Raw genomic sequence first — 20,814 nt, 5'->3', positions numbered from 1 at the left:
TTAGATACGGCTTCACCTGCCATTGGAGATAAGCATTCCACTGCAGTGGTTGCAAATAAACCATCTAAGGAATGGGGTTTCCCTACGATCACTGGACTGGCTAGCACGTCAGGACGGATGCAAGCCTCTGGGTTGGGGGCCTACTGTCATGAGTTGGTCACAAGGCTGCTGGAGCATCAATCGACTGGAAGCTCAGGCTGTCCAGTTGGCTGACTTATGATTTATTGACTGCTTGCAGGATTGAGCAGTTCGGATAATGTCAATGTGGCGACAGTGGCTTATGGAATGGGCGAAAGTACATCGTCAAGAGATCTGTCTCAAACATTGCAAGAAAAAACAATGTAAGAGCAGACTTTCTCAGTATCAGTATGGGTCCAGGAGAATGGGAATTGTCAAACGAGGCGTTCTACTGCATAGTGGACCACTGGGTCCTCCTGTTTCTAGACTTGCTAGTGACATATCACAATGCAAAGGTACCTCGCTTCTTCAGTCACAGGAAGAGATCTAAGTCCTTGGGCATCTATGCCCATGTGCAGGAGTGGCCAGAAGGCAAGCTTCTATATGCCTTCCCCCATGGCCCATGTTGGGCAAAATGATTAAAAAAACTAAGGTCACATGGGAATAGTGCTTCTGGTGGCACCAGATTGGTCCAGGAGGCCATGGTATGCAGATCTCTGAAAGTTCCTGGTGGATGCTCCTACCAGTCCATTGCTATAGGTAGCCCCAGACTCTATTTGTCTTATGGAAAGGCTCTTGAGAGGTCTCTGTTACTGAAGCGTGGATATTCCATTGCGGTGACTGCCACTTTGCTGCGAGCGAGAAAGTTGTCCACGTTCTTAGCCTATGTTTGGGTTTGGTGAATGGTTGAGGCTTGTTGTCAGGATCCAAGGGGCTCATCCTCATTCAGTTAAGATCATGCTCAGTATGTGTTTTTTTGCAGGATGGCTTAAGGGGTTGGCCAATAATTCATTTAAGGTACAAGTGAGGGCTCTTATCTGTTTCCAAGGTGAGTTGGATGGTGGAGCCTTGTTGGCCCATCTGGATGTGGCCCGATTCTTAAAAGGTGAAGCATCTTCATCCTCCAATGCAGTTACCGGTGCCCTTCTGGAGTCTTAATCTGGTTTTCGATTTTTGGTGGGTCCCACATTTCGACCACTGCATTGCCTCTTAAGGTTGCTTACTTTGAAGACTGTTTCTTGTAGCAATTTTGTTCTGCGCATAGTCTCTGAACTGCAGGCATTGTCTTGCCTGGAACTTTCTGTGAGTGACTCTAGAGGTGATAGAACTGCATATTCTGTCTTTTTGTGTTTTTGGTTTTTTTTTTTTTGCTAAGTCTTGGATTTTCACTTGAATCCATCAATTTCTCTGCCGACTCTGGACAGGGGGAGAGAGATGTGAATGAATATCACCTTTTACAGACCTCTGTCAAGAGGCATATCTTGAGATATTTGGTGGTTCCTAAATGTCTCAAGAAGATGGACCGGCCGTTTTTATACTTCAGAGGGAGTAAACAGGGTGAGCTGGAGTTGTGGGCTATGCTAGCTAAGCCCACCTAGTCAGTTTAGGGCTTATTCCATAAGGGCTCAGGTAGTCGTGGGCAAAGATTAGATTGTTTCCTGTTTGAGACTTGCCGAGTTGTGATGTGGTCCTCCTTACACAACATTTTCTAGGCATTACTGCCTGCATGTGCAGGCCCTGGAGGACATAGCCTTCAAGTGTATGGTGGTGTTTGGCCTGCGGGCAGCCTTTCACCCTGTTCAGGAGTAGCTTTGATACATCCCACTATTGTGGACTAACCTGTCTAAATGTTGAGGTGAAATTACTTATCTAATGTCCTTTTCTTTAATAAGGACAGGTTAATCCACCTTCCTGTCTGCCCTTGGCACCAGTTGGTGATATTGTCCACCTGTGTGGCTGCATATCCAGGGATTACTGGTTTCTCCGAAGGTAAGCAGGATGGTAGTCCTCACACATGGGTGACAGATATAGCCCAATGCTGGAAATTTGTCAGTATCTTGATACTGACTAGGCACGCAGAGTATGCTTTGCATGCCCTATACCACTCTGGTCCCTCTTCGCGGTTGGATTGAGCTCTAAAACTTTTTGGGCTTTTTGCCTTGTGGAAAGTTGTGGGGGGGGAGGGTTTCCCCTTCTCTTTTTTAAAATCTGTCGCTGGTCCCTCTCTGTGCTTCCTCAGTGTCCCCAGTCAGGTATTTGGCATTAGGGTAAGGTTTTGGTTTTTTCCTTTTTTGCTGTCAGTTTCCTTCCATTTTGGTGGTGCCTCAGTGCTAGTCCTTCAATCAACACCCGCCACTATCGTTCTGACCGTTTCCTGTTTTTGTTTTGCCATGTGTGGCTTTTGCCAATGCACCTAGTACCCCGAATACTATGTAGATCATTGATCCTCATGAGGTCTGCATTCTTTGCCTGGGGGCATCACATGATGTCTGGGGTTTGCAGCTAATGTGCCCAGATTACCCAAAGGGACGTCTTGTTTCGGTTCGACAACATGGACAACCTCTTTTTGGGTCAAAAGTCTGAGCCATCGGCATTAGCAGCATCGTAGGACCTTGGAGCCACACCCATGGACCACCATGCCATCAACATCGGTAGGACTGTCAATTCCATTGATGTCTCCGGTGGATAGGGAGCACCAGAGACACTTACCAATCTCCTCTAGGTCGAGGATGCTGGTTCATCTTCTACATTGGCATCGGGAAAAGACAGAGCCAAGCATCAGCACTGGTCAGTCGATGCATGGGGGGACACTGGCTTTTGCTGCGATGTCCCTCAAGCGACACTGTTGTGAGGAGTGCCAAAACTCCATTGATGTCCAAGGTATCAAACTGTCTCCACCGGTCCTCGTGCCTGTCGCAGATCTCTCCCCCCCCCCCCCCCCCCCCCTTGCAGGTCCAAGGAAGATCTGGCCATCCCTCCTTCCTCCAATTGGTGTTAGCATTTGGCAATGTTCAAGGAGGAGCTGAAGTGTAGAGTCCAGCTAATGGTAGAGTGGGAGCTGCAGAGGATCAGTGCCACCTGTGCTTGTACTGCTTCTGGAGAAGCTCGGTATGCTCATTGGTGCCTTATTGACCCACTTGGTATCAGTTTCTGGGATGGCACCAGTGCCCAGTGGGACACTGAGGATTCCTTTACCGAAATGCTGGTCATTGCCGGTTCCTCTGAGGAGGAAGCTTTGCCAAGACTGGGCTTTGTATATCTGCCAGCAGTCCCCTGTAGAGTTCCATCACTGCCTGCACTTCTGGACGTCGGCCAAGCACCTAGGGCCCCATCTCCTGTGGTATACAGTGAGGATGAGGGTCCCTACAACCCTTGGAATGATCAGACAGAATCCTCAGAGGATTTGGATGGTCTCCTGTTAGACTCTTCTCCTCCAGAAGAGTGGAGGAAGTCCCTGCCTGAGGACTTGACCTTTTGCAAATTTTGTCAGGGTGATGGCAAAGGCCATCCCATTCCAGCTTTTGATTGAAGATGATGCAGGCACAAAATGCTCTGGTTTCTTCAGTTCATGGAGCCTCCTAAGGGGATGGTGGCAGTCCAAGTACACGAGAGCCTTATGGAATTGCTGCTGAGGATTTGGAAACATCCCCTCACAGTACCTCCTGTGAACAAAAAGGCAGATGGGGTACCTTGTCCAAAAGGTTGCCGGATTCGATAAGTGTCAGCTGCAGCACCAATTGGTGATGGCCAAATCTACCTTCAAGAGGACCAAGTGCTCTTGGATCCACTCCTAAGGACCCCAGGGAAGGATCACAGAGCATTGGATACTCTTGGGAGGAAGACATTCCAAGGTGCCATGCTTATTGCTTGCATCTCTGCCTACCAGCTCTACATGAGCTAGTACTCACAGAACATCTGGAAGCCGGTGCAGGAGGTGGTCAAGCAGCTGCCTCAACAGCAAGATAGGGTTTGGAATGTGGAAAACTGTCCATGCAGCCTACATTTTCTAACCAGCATCTAGGGTTTCTGCAGCGGGAGTTGGCACCTACAGTCTGGCATGGGTGCAGGCCTCAGATCTCCAACCAGTGGTACAGGAATGACTTGCTGACGTGCTGTGCACTGAAGAGATTTTTTCAGAGATAGAGTAAATGATGATGTGGGCCCCCCCTCTGGGACCATCATGAAACCCTCAACTCTCCACCAGTACTCCGAACCCATCCTCCTCATCTAGGTGGCCGTTGAGGCATTGACCCAAATAAAGTACTATCCTCCTCTATCCCATACCCACAATTGGGGCTCCTGTGGCTGTTCCTAGCAGCAGAGATTTCTCAAGCCAGCTCCTCTGTCAACTCCAGGGATGGAGTTTTGACTGGGCTATAGGGAATGTAAGCCAGTTGCCCGTACCTGGGACGGTAGACACTGTTTGGGGGCAGGCTGCATTTCTTTGCGAACTAGTGGCCCAGTGTAACTTCAGACCAGTGGGCTTTGTTCATCATCTGCCAGGGGTACCAATTAAGCCTATTGGGTGTCCTGCCAAATTGCCCTCCATGCCCATTTTGGGGCTGGTAGCATATCAGGAAGTGCTGCAAACAGAGCTCTCCTCCCTCTTAATGACCAGAGCGGTCAAGCCCATACCACCAGGGCAAAGAGGATGGGGATTCTATTCCATGTACTTCCTGATTCCAAAGAAAACAGGACTCATCCCATCCTAGACCTGAGGGCCTTGAACAACTTTCTAAAAAAAGAAAATTCAAGATGGTTTCCCAGGGCACCTTGATTCCCCTTTTGCTAAAAGGGGATGGGATATGCTCCCTCGATTTAAAGGACGCATACACAGATATCAAGATCTTCCCCCAATCACAGGACGTATCTCCGATTTGTGGTGGGAAAACAGCACTTCCAGTACCGGGTGTTGGCATTCGGGCTTGCATCCACCCCACAGATCTTCACAAAATAGCTGACCATGGTGGCGGTGCACCTCTACGGACTGGGAGTGCATGTTCCATATCTGGACAATTGGCTGGTCAAGAGCACATCTCAGGCAGGGCCATCCTGTGAATGTGCTTGACTATCCAGGTTTTGGAGTCACTAGGATTTGTTCTCAGCTACCCAAAGTCCAATCTGTCCATCACCTTAATTGGATTTCATTGGAGCCCTGCTAAAGACTGCTCAAGCCCAGGGCCTTTCTGCCATGCCAGAGGGCCATCTGTCTAGCGACCATTGCAACAGGTATCAACTTGGCTCATATTGAGGCTGTTGGATCACATAGCCACAACCATCCATGTCCCTTCCTTGGCACACTTACATATGCGCAGAGCAGAATGGATCTTGAGGTCAGTCAAAAAAGCAAACAATGTTGTGAATTATTAGGGAATGGTGAATAAAACAAAATGTCATAATGCCTCTATCGCTCTATGGTGAGACCATACCTTGAATACTGTGTACAATTCTGGTCACCGCATCTCAAAAAAGATATAATTGCGATGGAGAAGGTACAGAGAAGGGTGACCAAAATGATAAAGGGGATGGAACAGCTCCCCTATGAGGAAAGACTAAAGAGGTTAGGACTTTTCAACTTGGAGAAGACGACTGAGGGGGGATATGATAGAGGTCTTTAAAATCATGAGAGGTCTAGAATGGGTAAATGTGAATCGGTTTACTCTTTTGGATAGTAGGAGTAGGGTGGCACATTTTAAAACTAATTGGAGAAAGTTCTTTTTTACTCAACGCACAATTAAACTCTGGAATTTGTTGCCAGGGGATGTGGTTAGTGCAGTTAGTGTAGCTGGGTTTAAAAAAGGTTTGGATAAATTCTTGGAGGAGAAGTCCATTATCTGCTATTAAGTTGACTTAAATAGCCACTGCTATTACTAGCATCAGTAGCATGGGATAGACTGTTTTTGGGTACTCGCCGGGTTCTTATGGCCTGGATTGGCCACTGTTGGAAACGGGTTGTTGGACTTGATGGACCCTTGGTCTGACCCAGTATGTTATGTTCGTAGTGGCACCAAGCCACTCAACCTCCATGATTGCAGCAGACACCCCATCTCTCTAGGTCTCTTTGTCCTGGTGATGGATACTCTACAATCTGGAGCGGGGAGTTTCCTTTTGGAGTTCCCTAATCAAATTGTGCTAATCACAGATGCATCTACCCTGGGGTGGGGAGCTCATGGTTCTGCACCCAGGGCTGTGATTTGCTCAGAAATGTTCTTGTCAAATCAACTTCTGGAGCTTAAGGCAATCGGGTACACGCTATGGTCTTTCAGAGTTCAGCTGTCCAACAAAGTTGTCCTGATCCAGACAACCAAGGAGCCATGTAGTATGTCGTCAAGAAGGGAGGCATTGGATCATACTTCCTATGTCAGGAAGCTGTCCAGATGTGGTCTGGCTCTGTCCCACAGGATGGTGCTCAGAGCCATGTACCTGGCCAGAACACAGAACGTGGTAATAGACAAGCTGAGTCAAGCCTTCAGACCCCATGAGTGCTCCCTGGACCAGGGGTAGTAAATTGGATTTTCTGTCTCTGGGAGAGTCCATACATAGATCTGTTTGCATCCCCCTGCAACAGGAAGTTGCCTTTACTTCTCCCTGTACAGGTCAGGTGGCAAACCAGCTTCAAATGCCCTTGCCCATCAACATGGGCAAGGGTCTTCTATATGAGTGTCCTCCGAATCCCTTAGTGGTGAAGAGACTCTCAGCTTTGTCAGGACAGAGGGAGTATGATACTCATAGGCCCTCATTGGCTGAGACAGATCTGGTTTCCACTCCTGCAGGAGTGGTCCATTTGGAAACCGATCAGTGTGGGGACTTCCCCAGATCTCATCATGCAAGATCAGGGCAGGCTGCAGCATCCCAGTCTCCAGGCTGTGAGCGACAGAGCCTAGATGTTGAGAGGTTAATCCTGCAGCTGCTTGATCTTTGAGGAGGTGTTTCGGGTCTTAGTGGCTTCCAGAAAGCTTTCCACTAGAAGCCTTACAGACTGAAGTGGAGGATGTTTTTTGTGTGGTGAGAGCAGAAGGTCCTAGATCCGTTCTCCTGCCCCACACAAAACTGCTAGACTACATTATACACCTATTAGAGGCTGATTTTAAAAACCAACTTCGTTAGAGTTAATCTTAGTGCGATTGCATACCACCATGGTTTAGATGGTTCACCCATCTCTGTACAGTCTATACTTGTACGTTTCATACAGGGTCTGCTTCAACTGAAGCCTTCCCTAAGGCCTCCTATTTTTTGTCTTGACCTCAATGTGGTGTTAGCTCAGCTGATGACAGCTCCTTTTGAGCCACTGTGCATCTGTCACCTGAAGTACTTGACCTGGGAGGTCATATTTTTGGAGGCAGTCACTTCAGCACACAGGATCAGTGAGAACCAGGCTTTAGTGACTTATCCACTTTATACTAAGCTCTATCATGACAGGATGGTCTTGCGTATACACACCCTAAGGTGGTAATGGATTTCCATTTTAACCAGTCAATTGTTCTGCTAATTTTTTCCCAGGCTCCATTCGCACAAAGGCAAATGAGCCCTGCAGAGTTTGGATTGCAAGCAAGCCTTAGCATTTTATCTGGAGCAGACAGAAGCCCATAGACAGTCCACCCATCTTTTGATTTCTTTTGATAGGAATAGGTTAGGCATTCTGTTGCCAAACAGACAATATCCAATTGGCTAGAAGATTGCATATCCTTCTATTATGCCCAGGCGGGACTGCATCTTGGGGGTCATATCAAGGCTCATTCTGTCAGAGCCATGGCATTGTTGATGGTTCACTTGCGAGCCATTCCTGTGGAGATCTGCAAGGCTGCAACGTGGAGTTCTCTCCACACATTCACATCCCATTACTGCCTGGATAAGGATGGCCAAAGCAACAGAGGGTTTGGCTAGTCTGTCCTCTGGAACCTGTTTTGAGGTGTAGAACCCAGTTCTTCCAACCTAGGGCCCATTGTTTGGGTTCAGGCTGTCTTCCCATTCAGTTATCAACAGCACTGGTGTTGTACCTTTGGCACCTGGTTAGGTGTCTATTGGTCTTTTTTTTTTTTTTTTTTTGGGGGGGGGGGGGGGGGGGGGGAGCAGCCTGTAGCTAGGGATTCACCCATGTGAGGACTACAATCCTGCTTGTCCTCTGAGAAAGCAGAGTTGCCTACCTGTAATAGGTGTTGTCAAAGGACAGCATGATGTTAGTCCTCACGAAACCTGCCTGCCACCCTGCAGAGTTGGATTTTTTTATCGTAATTCTGTTACAAGACTGAAGAGGGGCCCTGCTTGGACATGTGGTGTTAGGGCATGCTGGGCATACTCAGTGTGCCTAGTCAAAGTTTTTAGAAACTGGTATGTTTTCCGCCTTGGGCGCCTTCTGATGTCACCCATGTGTGAGGACTAACATCCTGCTGTCCTCAGAACACCTCTTACAGGTAAGCCACTCTGTGTCAGATCCAGTCTCAGTCCCTAAGTTAGTGATATTATTTTTATTTGGTGCTTTTCTATACCAGCATTCATGATACCATCATATCATGTCTGTTTACAGGGGTACAGTAAACCTTAAATATTAACATTGCGAAGAGAAGTAGAAGTTACAATAAAGCAGGGGTGCTGGAACTGGAGGCGAAGACAAAGCATAAGTAATTCAACGGCAAGAAGAGCAATTTAATTACATTGTGCTGAATGTGTAGTAATGGCTGCTATGGTGAATCAGTGAGTTTTGGGAAAGGCTTATTTACAATTTATTACACTCCTCGTCTGAGCTCAGTGTTTTACTGTTAACTGAGTATTTGAATGGTTCTCTGTTAAGTTAGGATCATGTATTGTTTAGTTGTCCACAGTTGGCTTCTGCAGAGAAAACTGGCGGGCTGTCTGTGCAGGGATATATATATACCGTGATGTTAGCTTTGCTCCGTCTCCATCTGCTGGTAGAGGTGCATAACCCACTGGTGTGGATTAACCTGTCCTTACTAAATAAAGAAATTATCGGGTAAGTAGTAATTTCTCTATTTAAGGCTTTATGAATCTGAAGGATTTGGAGGAAGGAGAATTTTTCCCAGGGCAGACAGCGAGCTGCTGATGGTGTGCCTCTTTTCATAAGGATGAGTTGTAAACCTTGATAACGCAGTTCTTGAATATTTGCATATTGTAGAGGAAAGAGTAAAATGTTAATTTGGATGAGGAGCTTATTATGGGGAGACAAGTTTTTCCTGTTCTCAAGTCCATAAGAGTTGATTTCTGGAGAGTGGGTGGCTACTGAAGCTAGTTTTAAGAGGGTCCAGACTGTAAGCTTTATTGCCTGGTGGCACAAGAGCTGGAGAAACTTGAGGTTCCTATTCCAGTTTTAGGGTGCTGTCCCTTGATTAGGAAAGTAGAATTGAGTCTCTCCTTAAACATGCGTTTGAAGCTGCTAGCTTTGCTTTTAGGTAGTGGGCCTGTGGCAAAATGGGGATTACATCTTTCTCTCAAAATATAGGAAGCAGCGTTGGAGAGTCAGCTATAGAGGATATGACTTGCATGGATCTGGGAGTGGCCTTTTTGTATGGTGCTTATGATTTGGTCAGAATGGTAGCTCTGTGTACAACCTCTGTTGTAGCTGTGAGGCATTTGCTGTGGCTGTGTAACTGGTTGTTTTGATCAAGTATTGGAAATAGAACCCGATTTCCTTTTTAAGAATCAGCTGCTTTTTGGGTAGGATCTAGAGAAGCTTGTCAAATCACTGGGAATCTAAGGCTCCTGGATTACTGGGCAATAAGCTCAGTGGGTCTGAGGTTTTTCAGTTTTGAGGTGTAGGTTTTGGAACTCACAATGAGGGTGACCAAGCAGTTCATAAGTCAGCAGAGTTCTAGACCTTTCAATAGACTTCAGTCTGTCAGAGTAATGTCGCCTCAACATTTTACTTTAATGGTATTGGGTCTTCCACAGACAAGCTGAATAAAGCCGAGGGATACATTCAGCTGCTCTTGAGGGCCACTACCTTATCTAAACTCATAAGTAGTTTCAAAGTGTTTGCTCTTTATCAGGCCGATTTCAATATAAAGTGTGGGAGAGCCAGCACTTCGTGTTGAGCCCTCGCTCTCCCGACGCGCGCCCAGGCATCTCTCCTTGGTGCGTGATTCTCTATTTAAATTAGGGATCATAGCGCGTCCCTAGCATCTCCTTATTAGCGGAATCGGTGGTTGTAAGCAGCTCCAACAAGATGCTTAATTTTACCAGCATCTGTTTTCAAACCCGCTGACAGCCACGGATTCGGAAAACTGACGCTGGTGAAATTGAAGGTCCATTTTCGGACCAGCGGACAGGTGTCTATTTTTTTTGAGGGACCTCAGACTTAATATCGCTATGATATTAAGTCGGAGGGTATATAGAAAAGCAGTTTTTTCTGCTTTTCTGTACACTTTCCTGGTGCTGTCCAACACCTGCCTCTGGGCAGGTGTTAATTTGAGTAAAATGTGTGGCTTGGCCGCACACTTTACTTTTAGTATCCCAGGCGACTAATAGGCTCATCACATGCATTTGCATGTGATGAGCGCTATTAGTCCTTGCGAGATTGGCCGCATGTTTTCAAGGCGCTATTACCCCTTACGGTATAAGGGGTAATAGACGTGCGTCAAACGCGGTGCTAAACGCTGCGCTCAGCTGAGTGCACCGTACTGAATCGTCCTGAGTGGGATTGGTAGCTTCCCGTTCATTTTTGCCACTGCAGCCTGCTTTAGGGGCATCGCCTTTCCCTATCATACACTGAACCAAAAAAATGTATTCCTCTGCTTCACTGGTATCCTCTCGCCATTCTTTTGCTATTCCTTTTCATATCTACGTCTTCACTCCTGTGTCACTTTCTATAAGAATTTTTGTCCCTCTTATCCTATAGCTTTCATTTTACGTTTCTTTGCTTTTATTTTCTCTTGTTAGCAGGGGTTCTCAACCCACTCCTCCCTGATGTGTGATTTGAATGCAAATCTACCTATTTCATTCCTTGTGGATATCCTGAAACCCGGACTTCCTTAGAGAACTTGGCCTCTTGCTAACTTGCACTACACCTTTTCCCCTGCACTCCTTTTATTGCTGCTTATTGGTATCTGCTTCTTTAATCTAGTCATTCATGCAGTGCTTACAAATCCATGGAAAGTTCCTTTTAGTGTTTTGGACAGCAATGTTCTCTACTGATCTTATTACTCAATTTATCAAAAGTATTTATTTATTGCCTTTCTTTAGCTTTAAAGATTCATATGTTCCCACATGTATCTAAAGCGATTTTTGCTTATGCGCCCTGCTGTAATTAGTTTGAGAGCCTTCTTTTGGTTGTATTTTCCTTGTAAATGCTTAATTAAATTTCAAGGGGTTAAAGGTGGTTGGGTTTTGTGGGGTTTTTTGTTTTTTTATCCTTCCCAGTTAAATGTTTTTCTCAGTGATAGAATTAGACAGGATTCAGCTTTGCCTACATCTAACCCATAGCTTTTGATCAGCACTTTTATGATTTTGGATTCTTGCCTTTAGCTTAGTCTGCCTTTTTCTTGTGTAATTTGTTTCTATATTTCTTCTCAATTTCTATTGATACCTCCCCCATTAGTGGGCTGACGGTGTACTATCGATCAGATATTTGTTTTAATTTCCTCTCCTGTTTTATTTGATCTCCTACGTACCATTGCTTATCAAGTTGCATTAACTTATTTGACTTAAAATAAAAAAAATTTTTTAAGAACATTATTTATTGCCTCCCCAATTTCCACAGTCTGAGACTTTGGGAAAAAAAAATCCAGAACTTTTAGTTTTGTCCCAACATAACCAGCTCATTTTTCTTTAATCCAATGCATGGGTGCTGCACGTCTGACAGGTGCATTCTTCACGAGTTTAGTTTTCTGTTTTGTAATTTTCCAAACTGCATGTAAGAATGTTTCCTTGAATTTCTCTTGGACTTGTACAGAAGATCTTTCAAGTGAGATGGCCTAAACTGTACTGGGTACCTTTTTTGCTAGCTAAATATTTAAATTTAGGTTCACAGTTAAAAGTTCTTGGAAGAGAGTGGATCTAGACTTTTTTTTTTTTTTTTGTAGGAATGTTTTATGTTGCAGACATGTACTAGTAATGGAATCCTAGGAACTGTTGCATGGTTGCTGGTTTGCCATGCAGATATGGCAGAGCCTTGTGTAACAATAAGACATGTTGGACTTGATAAATACTGCAAGAATGTTATCTCCATTAAAACACTTAGAGGTCCATATTCGGCTGCTGTGCTGCTTGGCAAGTTAGCCAGATAGGCTAAGTTAGCTCTCTAAGTTTATCTATTATTTGGCATGGCTGCACTGCTGACTATATCTGGCTATCTTAAAGTTAGCCGGATAAGCTTATCTGGCTAACTTTAGGACAGGTCTATGGGATTAATAGACTTAGCTGCATAAGTAATCCACTAAATCAACTCTACCAGTTATGCCCCTGACTTATCTGGCCACATTTTAGCCAGATAAATTCTGGTTAGAATTTAGTCAGATAAATGTCCAAATATTAATGTAGCTGGATAACTTCTGAGGAAGTCAAGAGCCTGTTAAAGGTCTTCATATTCTGTGGGAGTGTTGCAAACAGAGCTTATCCCTCCAGGTTATTCAAGTGAGATGTCTAATCCTGGATGTAATATTTTTAAAACTGGAAAAAATGATTGATTTAAAGAGCTCAGTATCTAGAGGTAATACTTTATTTCTTTTTATTCAAACTTTTCTGATTTTTGTTTACTTTATAAATAATGTAAAATTACTTTCATCCCCGTTTATAATGCCTTAACTTGTTCATATCAACCGGTCTCCCTTGGGTAATATCAGGGGGGAGTTTCATAATATCCATATGCTTTGGTATAGCTGCTCAAGTCTTGTCACTTACGACTCTTTTTTTTTTTTTCTGCTGCATGATTGGCATTAATCTTCCCTTGCATTTTGGTTTCACCTTTTTTGGATCTTTTTCATCTGACTTCCTAATTCACTCTTCCTCATTTATCCTTCTAAAGTATGCTCTGGGATTTATCTGTTTTGTTTAATTGTGGCTCTAACCATTACTTTCTGTCATTGATCCTGTGTCCCATGCCCCACATATACATTGAAATAATGAGCAAGATTATGTATATCTTAATATGGACCAAACCAAAAAAGGTGAAAAGTGAAACTATTATGAAAAATATTCACCCAAAATTAAATTCATTTCTGTATCAGTCAAGCGACACTACTCATTCTGTATGCATATCGGTGGTGACAACATGCTGAAAGTTAACACTGCACCTTTGTCATTTGCCACAATATTTTAGGATCTTTTCTTTTTGCTTAAAGTTAGACCCAAAAGTTCACAAACATGACATCAAGTCATTGGCAGCAAGTCATATTACAAAAACTGAGCTTGAGAGCAGTCTTCAAAAGGAGTAATCTGAAGTAAATGGGTTTTGCCTCCCTTCCAGCAGATGGAGACAGAAAAACTTTGAGCGTACCCCCTCTTAAATCTGTGTGCTACCTGTAGCTCCTCAGTATTTCTGTTTCCAGCAGATGGAGGTGGTGCAAAACCTGCGGTTCTAAACCTGTGAGGGTTCTTTAAAAAAAAAAAAAAATGTTTTTTCTCTATTTTTCCCTAGGCTGTCAAGGTAGGACCAGAAGTGTGGAGGTCACCCCAGGGAGTAGGCAGGTCCTGGTGGGGGTGGGGGAATCATCCTCCCTGATAGCAAGCGAGAGGTAGCTCGAGTTGGTGACCCAGTGGGCTCCTTTATTTGACTGCCGGGGTGATAGCCAGTGGTCCGGTCCCCCCCCCCCCCCCCCCCCCCCTGCGGGGATGCAGAGCCTCTAAGCCCGCTGCAAAAAATAAAAAACAGTTTTTGTTTTGGGGGTGGGGTTTTTGGGGGTTTTTTGTTTTGTTTTTTTCAGTGCTTGGAGTGGCAGTTCTTACCGGTGCAGCTGGCCTTGAAAGTGTCAGGTCGTACTTAGAGCCAGTCTGATTTTCGAGTTGGGCCCGCTTCGTGATGTGCTGGAGGATTGGTGACTCTGTCTGTGCTGGTTTTCGTGGCTTGATTTGCCACATGGTGCTGCCTATGAGGCCTGCGGGGAGCCGACTCGATGGTTCTCCTGGTCAGGTCTCTGTGCGCATTGCCTCCATAGCAGGAAGGGCTCTTCCAGTGCGGCGGCAGGTCCAATGGCCAGACCCTGCGGTGCGGGTAGAAGGGTCGTCGGGAGGGAGAGCAAGGCAGTCCTGTTCCTGCTGAGCGCGGGAATGGTAGCCATTTTGGATACTGTGCTGGCTGGTTTGGCGTCATGGGGAGGGGAGTCTCCTCCTCCCTCCCCCCACCCCCCACACTATCGCTGGAGGTTTTGAGCCCGGGAAATCCCCAGGACTCCCCTTTTGATCTCCCACTGCCTTACCCTGTTCCCCCGGTGGGGGATTTCCAGGGCTCATCTGGTTTCTCAGTTATTCTTCTCATGCATCAGGCCTATTTGGTCAGCCAGGACAATCAGGCCCAGACCGGCCTGGGGAGGGGGTCTAGGCTTCTAGAAGGGCCACCCAGCAAGCAATCCAGGTGGCTGGAGCCACAAGGGGCAGTCCAGATTCGGTGGGTTCATGGCCTCTCTGATGGTCTCGCTGTGACAGAGCCTGGGCTAGAGCAGGCCTTGGGTGAGGACCCTTTATGAGCTTCTGCACCTCCGGCAGGGGTGGACTTGGGAAGATGAGCCAGAGAAGGTGACGCCTCTGGATAGAGACGATCCCAGTATAGTTCGCCTTTTTCAGAGAGAACTAAGTTCCTCCCTCTGAAAAAGGCGAACTATGCTGGGATCATTGCTATCCAGAGTCGCCTTCTGGTGAGAGAACTTTCTGCATGTTCTGGCAGAGCTGGGAATTGCGGCACCTCCAGAGGACCCCAGTCTGGATACGTGGACCCGGTCCTAGCGGGATTAAGGGGCCTGGCTAAGATCTTGTTTCCTCAACCCAGTAGCTCATCACCCGGGAGTGAGATACTCCAGAAGCGGGTCTGTGAGTGGGAAGAGCTATGGATAAGCTGTACCCCTTGCCGGAGGACACCCTGGAGCTCCTGAAGGTCCCGAAGGTGGATGCTTTAGTCTTCAATCACCAAAAGGACCACCATTCCAGTGGCCGGGGCAGCAGCCCTCAAGGGACAGGAAGCTCGAGATTCAACTTAAACGTAAATTTGAAGTTTCGGCTCTGGGGATCTGAGTGGCTGTCTGCAGCAGCCTTGCATTTGGAGCGGGCCTGAGATGGGTTAAATAGCTCTTGAGTGCCAGGGACCTTCCTCCTCAGGAGTCTGCTCAGGCGGAGCACCTAGAGGCAGCAGTGGCCTATGGGGCAGATGCCTTACATTAGGGAATGGTGAATAAAACGGAAAATATAATGCCTCTGTATCGCTCCATGGTGAGACGGCATCTTGAATACTGTGTAAAATTCTGGTCGCCGCATCTCAAAAAAGATATAATTGCAATGGAGAAGGTACAGAGAAGGGCTACCAAAATAAGGGGAATGGAACAGCTCCCCTATGAGGAAAGACTAAAGAGGTTAGGACTTTCAGCTTGGAGAAGACGGCTAAGGGGGGATATGATAGAGATGTTTAAAATCATGAGAGGTCTAGAACGGATAGATGTGAATCGGTTATTTACTCTTTCGGATAATAGACTAGGGGGCACTCCATGAAGTTAGCATGGGGAACATTTAAAACTAATCGGAGAAAGTTCTTTTTCACTCAACACACAATTAAACTCTGGAATTTGTTGCCAGAGGATGTGGTTAGTGCAGTTAGTGTAGCTGTGTTTAAAAAAGGATTGGATAAGTTCTTGGAGAAGTCCATTACCTGCTATTAAGTTCACTTAGAGAATAGCCACTGCCATTAGCAATGGTAACATGGAATAGACTTAGTTTTTGGGTACTTGCCAGGTTCTTATGGCCTGGATTGGCCACTGTTGGAAACAGGATGCTGGGCTTGATGGACCCTTGGTCTGACCCAGTATGGCATTTTCTTATGTTCCACCAGAACTGTGGTGTCAGCTATATCAGCCAGAAGGCTCTTATGGTTGCACAGTTGGTCGGCGGACATATCCTCAAAGGTGCAGTCTAGTGTGCTCCCTTTCAAGGGAAAGTTCCTCTTTGGTGAGGATTTGGAGCAACTAATCAAATCTCTGGCAATTGGTGATAAGGTGGACAAGTTGCCAGAAGATAGGCCCAAAGGGGTCTAGAGGGTTTCCCCCGCCCCACTCTTGCTTTAGGGACCAGCGGTGTTTTCCCAGCATAGAGCTGGGGGCACGGTCCCGTGACAAACCTGAGGTTTCAGTCCTGGTAGCAGTCCTTTCCTGGTTGCAGCACCTGCCAAGGAGCCCCCTCAGCCAAATATTCACAATGAGTGGCAGCCGGCCTATTCCTCCATGCCGGTCATCGGAGGACGACTCTCCCTTTTCTTAGAAAAATGGGCCAAGATAACATCAGACCAATGGGTACTTGTTATGATCACTCACAGCTACGCTTTAGAATTTGCTCGACCTCTTTGGTTTCTCCATGTGGCTCTCCAGCGACGATGAATAGTCCATCAGACCATCCTTCGGCTGGAGTCCCTGAGGGCTATTGTTCCCGTTCTTCCAGGGGGACGGAAGACAGGACGTTACTCCATTTACTTTGTGGTGTCATTTTGGATTTGAAGAAGGTGAACAGGGCCCTCAAGGTTTCATGCTTCTGTATGGAGACCATGCGCTCAGTTATCGCGGCAGTGCGCAAGGGGATCCCTCTTATTCAGAAGCAATTTGGAAAAGCTAGCCAGTAAGTGGCTACCAGAAGATGATGAAGGTCGCAATGCCCCTGGCCCATGAGTGTTCAGGCCATGGGTTCCCAGCGGTTTCGGCCCTACAGAAACTTGTCATTTCAGACATCTCAGCCCTTGGAAAGGTCTCAATTCTTTCAGAACCAAGAACCAAAAAGAGGAAATGGTTCGGGCTCAGGTTTGGCCTGAATTCCCCAAAGAAGTTTTGCTGACCCCCCTCCCCCAAGCAGTGGGTCAAGATCACATCTGACAACTTGGGACATGTTCATGTCACCTTGCCACTCAGCACAAACTGGCAGTGGAATCTATCTTGATATAGCCTTCAAACTGAGGAGCCTTAAATTCCCCAGGAAAATATGGAGCATCATACCCAAGAAAGAGGGTTCATTTTGCCCCATCCTGGACCCTCGAGTGTCAACAGTCATCTATGAGTAATTTCCACATGGAAACTCTATGCTCGGTCATAATGGCCATACAACTTAACCTCCTTGGACCTCTCGGAAGCCTACCTTCATATTCCAATCTGTCAAGAACACCAGCGTTTCCTATGCTTTGTGAATCTGGGCTGTCATTATCAGTTCCAGGCATTGTCCTTCAGCCTGGCATTCTCCAAAATTATGGTGGTTGTGACGGCAGCACTGAGGAAAGAAGGGATCCTAGTGCACCCTTACCTAGACAACTGGCTGATCCAGGAGAAGTCTTTTTTGGAAGAGAGCTTCCAGGTGACCAGGGTCACATCCCTGCTTTGGGAACTTGGTTGGGACATGGACAAAAGCAGCCTCAAGCCCTCCCAGTCCTTAGAGTACCTGGGAGTCCAGTTTGACACCAAGCGGGACAGTCTTCCTCCCCCCACCCCCTCTAGGATAAGGAAGCTGATGTGCCAAGTGCGTAGGTTGATGACACAATGTGCCCCAGGTCCTTAGCCGGATGGCATCAACCCTGGAGGTAGTACCTTGAGTGAGGGCACATATGCAGCCACTCCAACACTCCCTGCTGTCACGTTGGAACCCTATGTCTCAGGACTACTCGATTCACCTCCACCCACCAATGTTTTTGGCTGCAGTTGTGGCTACAGGAAGTTCACCTAAGCAAGGGTGTAAGCCTGTCTCCACAGAACTTGGCTAGTCCTCAAGAAGGATATGAGCCTCCGAGGGTGGGGAGCTCACTGTCAGGAATTGACAAACTAGGGGTGATGGACCAAGGAAGAGGCACACTGGAACATAAACCGCCTGGAAGCCTGAACTGTCAGATCAGCATGTCTGCAATTCAGCCACAGATTCCACAGCCAGGCGGTCTGCGTGATGTCTGATAACACAACAACGGTAGCTTAGGTAAATGGCCAGGGAGAAATCAAAAGCCACCAAGTGTCTCTGGAAATAGATCCCCTTATGGAATGGGCGGAGTTAAATCTACAGCAGATCTCTGCCTCCCACATTGTGGGAAAAGACAGTCAGAATAGACTCTCAGCAAGGAGAGTCTGGATCCAGGAGAATGGGTGTCTGTCAACCAGAGCTTTCCAGCTCCTGGTATATCACTGGGGCCTCCCATCCATCAACCTACTGGCCACATCTCACAATGCGAAGGTTCCTAGATTCTTCAGTCGCAGAAGAGATCAGCGCTCCCAAAGGATCAACATTCTTGGCCAGAGGAGGACTTAGTGTGTGTGCCTTCCCTTCGTAGCCTCTGCTGGGCAAGGTCATTTGTAAAATTGAATACCACAGAGGATTAGTCCTGGTAGCCCCAGATTGGCCCAGATGCCCAGAGTATGCAGAAATGCGGAGGCTTCTGGTGGAGAGCCCCTATGCCTCCCTCCACAAGGCATCTTCTCCAACAAGGTCTGATCCTTCACGCGGACCCAACTCTGTTGTCTTACGGGCTCGCCTAATGAAGCAGGGATATTCGGCGGCAGTAATTGGCCACCTTGCTCTGTGTGGAATTCCTCTATGTCCTTGGCGTACGTGCAGATATGGAGAATATTTGAGGCCTGGTGCAAGGAACACAGGGTGCTCCCTTGGATGACCAAAATCCCTATGATCCTGGAATTTTTACAGTGTGGCCTGAACAAAGGGTTGTCCCTCAAGTCCTTGAAGATCCAGGTAGTGGCCCTTTCCTGTTTCAGAGGCGAGGTGAATGGAGCCCTCCTGTTGACACATCTGGACTTGGCTCGTTTCCTAAAAGGAGTTAACACCTCTGACCACCCTTAAAGTGGCTGATCCCCCTATGGAGCCTCAATCTAGTACTTGACTTTTTAGCAGGGCCTTCCTTTTGACCGCTGCGCAGTCTGTCTCTAAGCTTGTTAACGCTGAAGACTGTATTCTTGGTGGTGATATGCTTGGCTCGTCGCATCTCCGAATTGCAGGCACTGTCATGTCTGGAGCCGTGACTCCAGGAACATTGCAGCTTCACTTTTTTCGTTCCTTCTCGCCAAAGATAGTTTAGGAGTTTCACCTGAATCAGTCCATTTCCTTGCTGTCCCTAGATAGAAGACTACAGTTTCCTACTCCACTAAAACGTTAGGCTTTTAGTACAGTATCTAGAACTTTCAGAACCGGTGCGCAAGGTGAACCGCTTTGTGCTTCACGCTGGAAAGAAACAAGACTAAACAGCTTTGTGAGCTACCATAGCTCACTGGATCAAGGAACTGATCACGGGAGCTTATGTAGAGGCAGGGAAGCCTTTACCCTTTCAGGTTAGAGCTTACTCCACTAGGGCCCAGGCATACTGGGTGGAAGCTAAGCTACTGTCTCCTATCGACATCTGTCGAGCAGCAACTTTGTCTTGCACACCACCTCCAGGTTTTGTTGCTTGGACGTCCAGGACTGAGAGGATGCAGCCTTTGTGAGGGTGGTGCTAACCGGACCGCGGGCAGCCTCCTGCCCCATTCGGTAGTAGCATTCATACATCCCATTGATCCTGAGTCCATCTGGCTACACGCTAGGAAATGGAGAAATGACTTATCTGATAATTTTGTTTTCCACGGTGTAGACAGATGGACTCAGCATCCCGCCCACGGCTGCCCTTGAATGGTTCCAAGGAATCACCCATGAGGTGAATCTAGATTCCAAGATGTTACAGGTAAGCCATCGACCTACCCCTAGGTCGGGGCATCTATAACATTGCTGGGATTCAGCAGTTATTTTTGGTTGAGTATAATTAGTCACTCTTTTCATAATCAAATTTTATTCAAGAGTATGTCCACAATGGCTTTTGAAGAGAATACTGAATGGCTGAGGTCTCTGTAGGGGTGTATCTAAGGTGACAGCTTTGAAACCTGGCTCAGTCTCCATCTGTTGGCAGGGGAGCATAAACCCATTGGCCCTGAGTCCATCTGTCTACACTAAGGAAAACAAAAATATCAGATAAGCTGCACCATAGCATATTAATTGAAGAAATTACTTTTTGTGCCATCTGCTGGGAGGTACAGGTGGCCCCCTTGCTCAGTACCACAACTGGGATGTTGAGAAAACTGTCAGTCTTGCTTGGTTCAAGGTGGACAGAAAGATGGCATCTAGGTTTGTGATGCTAGTCATTTCTTGGCCCATGTGCCAGTGGGGGAAATCATTTAATGAAACGGACAGTAAAACTGTGGCCTTGTGTCCAAATTATTCTTTTGATGTGGGCATAGGGATCGGGCGGTGATGAGACAATGGTATCACCTGCCAATGTTATGGTTTTCATCATTTCATTTTTTACTTTGTTTGGTTTGGCTTTTGGGTGAAGTGTGTGCTCATTCACATTGTTTGATATCTTAATTTGGGTCACAATTATGCATCTCCTCTTCAGAGCTGTGAATGGTATAAGAGGTGAAACTCTCTTCCATGTAAGGTGTTGCTAGATTTAATGTTTGTTTCTTTTTCCCTTTGGTAAATTTTGGTGTTTACAGTCTTCAGTAAAGAATTCTGTGCTAGTGTCTGTAAAACTACCCCTCTCCTTGGGTGATTCTAGGCCTAACCTGCCTTTATTTTCTTTCCAAACCTTATGCTGACCTGCTTGCCTGTTAACCCTGCGTGTACCGTACACCTGCTCTGCATCACTTCCTTTCCTCTCTGCGTGTGACTGGACCTGACTGTAGCACCAGGTAGGAGATCTAGTAACATGTT

The 20,814-nt window shown here is 46.6% G+C and overlaps 1 protein-coding gene across 6 annotated transcripts in view; it reads left to right on the top strand.

Moving 5' to 3' along the window:
• AP2M1 (adaptor related protein complex 2 subunit mu 1) overlaps nt 1-20,814 on the top strand; it is a 124,650-nt gene that overhangs the window by 57,792 nt on the left and 46,044 nt on the right. For 4 of the 6 annotated variants that reach the window (XM_029615113.1, XM_029615111.1, XM_029615114.1 and 1 more), the window contains one exon: nt 20,787-20,792. The exons of the other annotated variants lie outside the window; for them this stretch is intronic. In XM_029615113.1, coding sequence (XP_029470973.1) covers nt 20,787-20,792 — 6 coding nt within the window. The remainder of the gene's footprint in view (nt 1-20,786; nt 20,793-20,814) is intronic. 6 annotated transcript variants of the gene reach the window in all.

Source organism: Rhinatrema bivittatum, chromosome 9 (genome assembly GCF_901001135.1).
Source record: "Rhinatrema bivittatum chromosome 9, aRhiBiv1.1, whole genome shotgun sequence".
Lineage (NCBI taxonomy): Eukaryota > Metazoa > Chordata > Amphibia > Gymnophiona > Rhinatrematidae > Rhinatrema > Rhinatrema bivittatum.
Note: the sequence above shows the minus strand (reverse complement) of the source record. Positions and strands in the feature narration are given on the sequence as shown.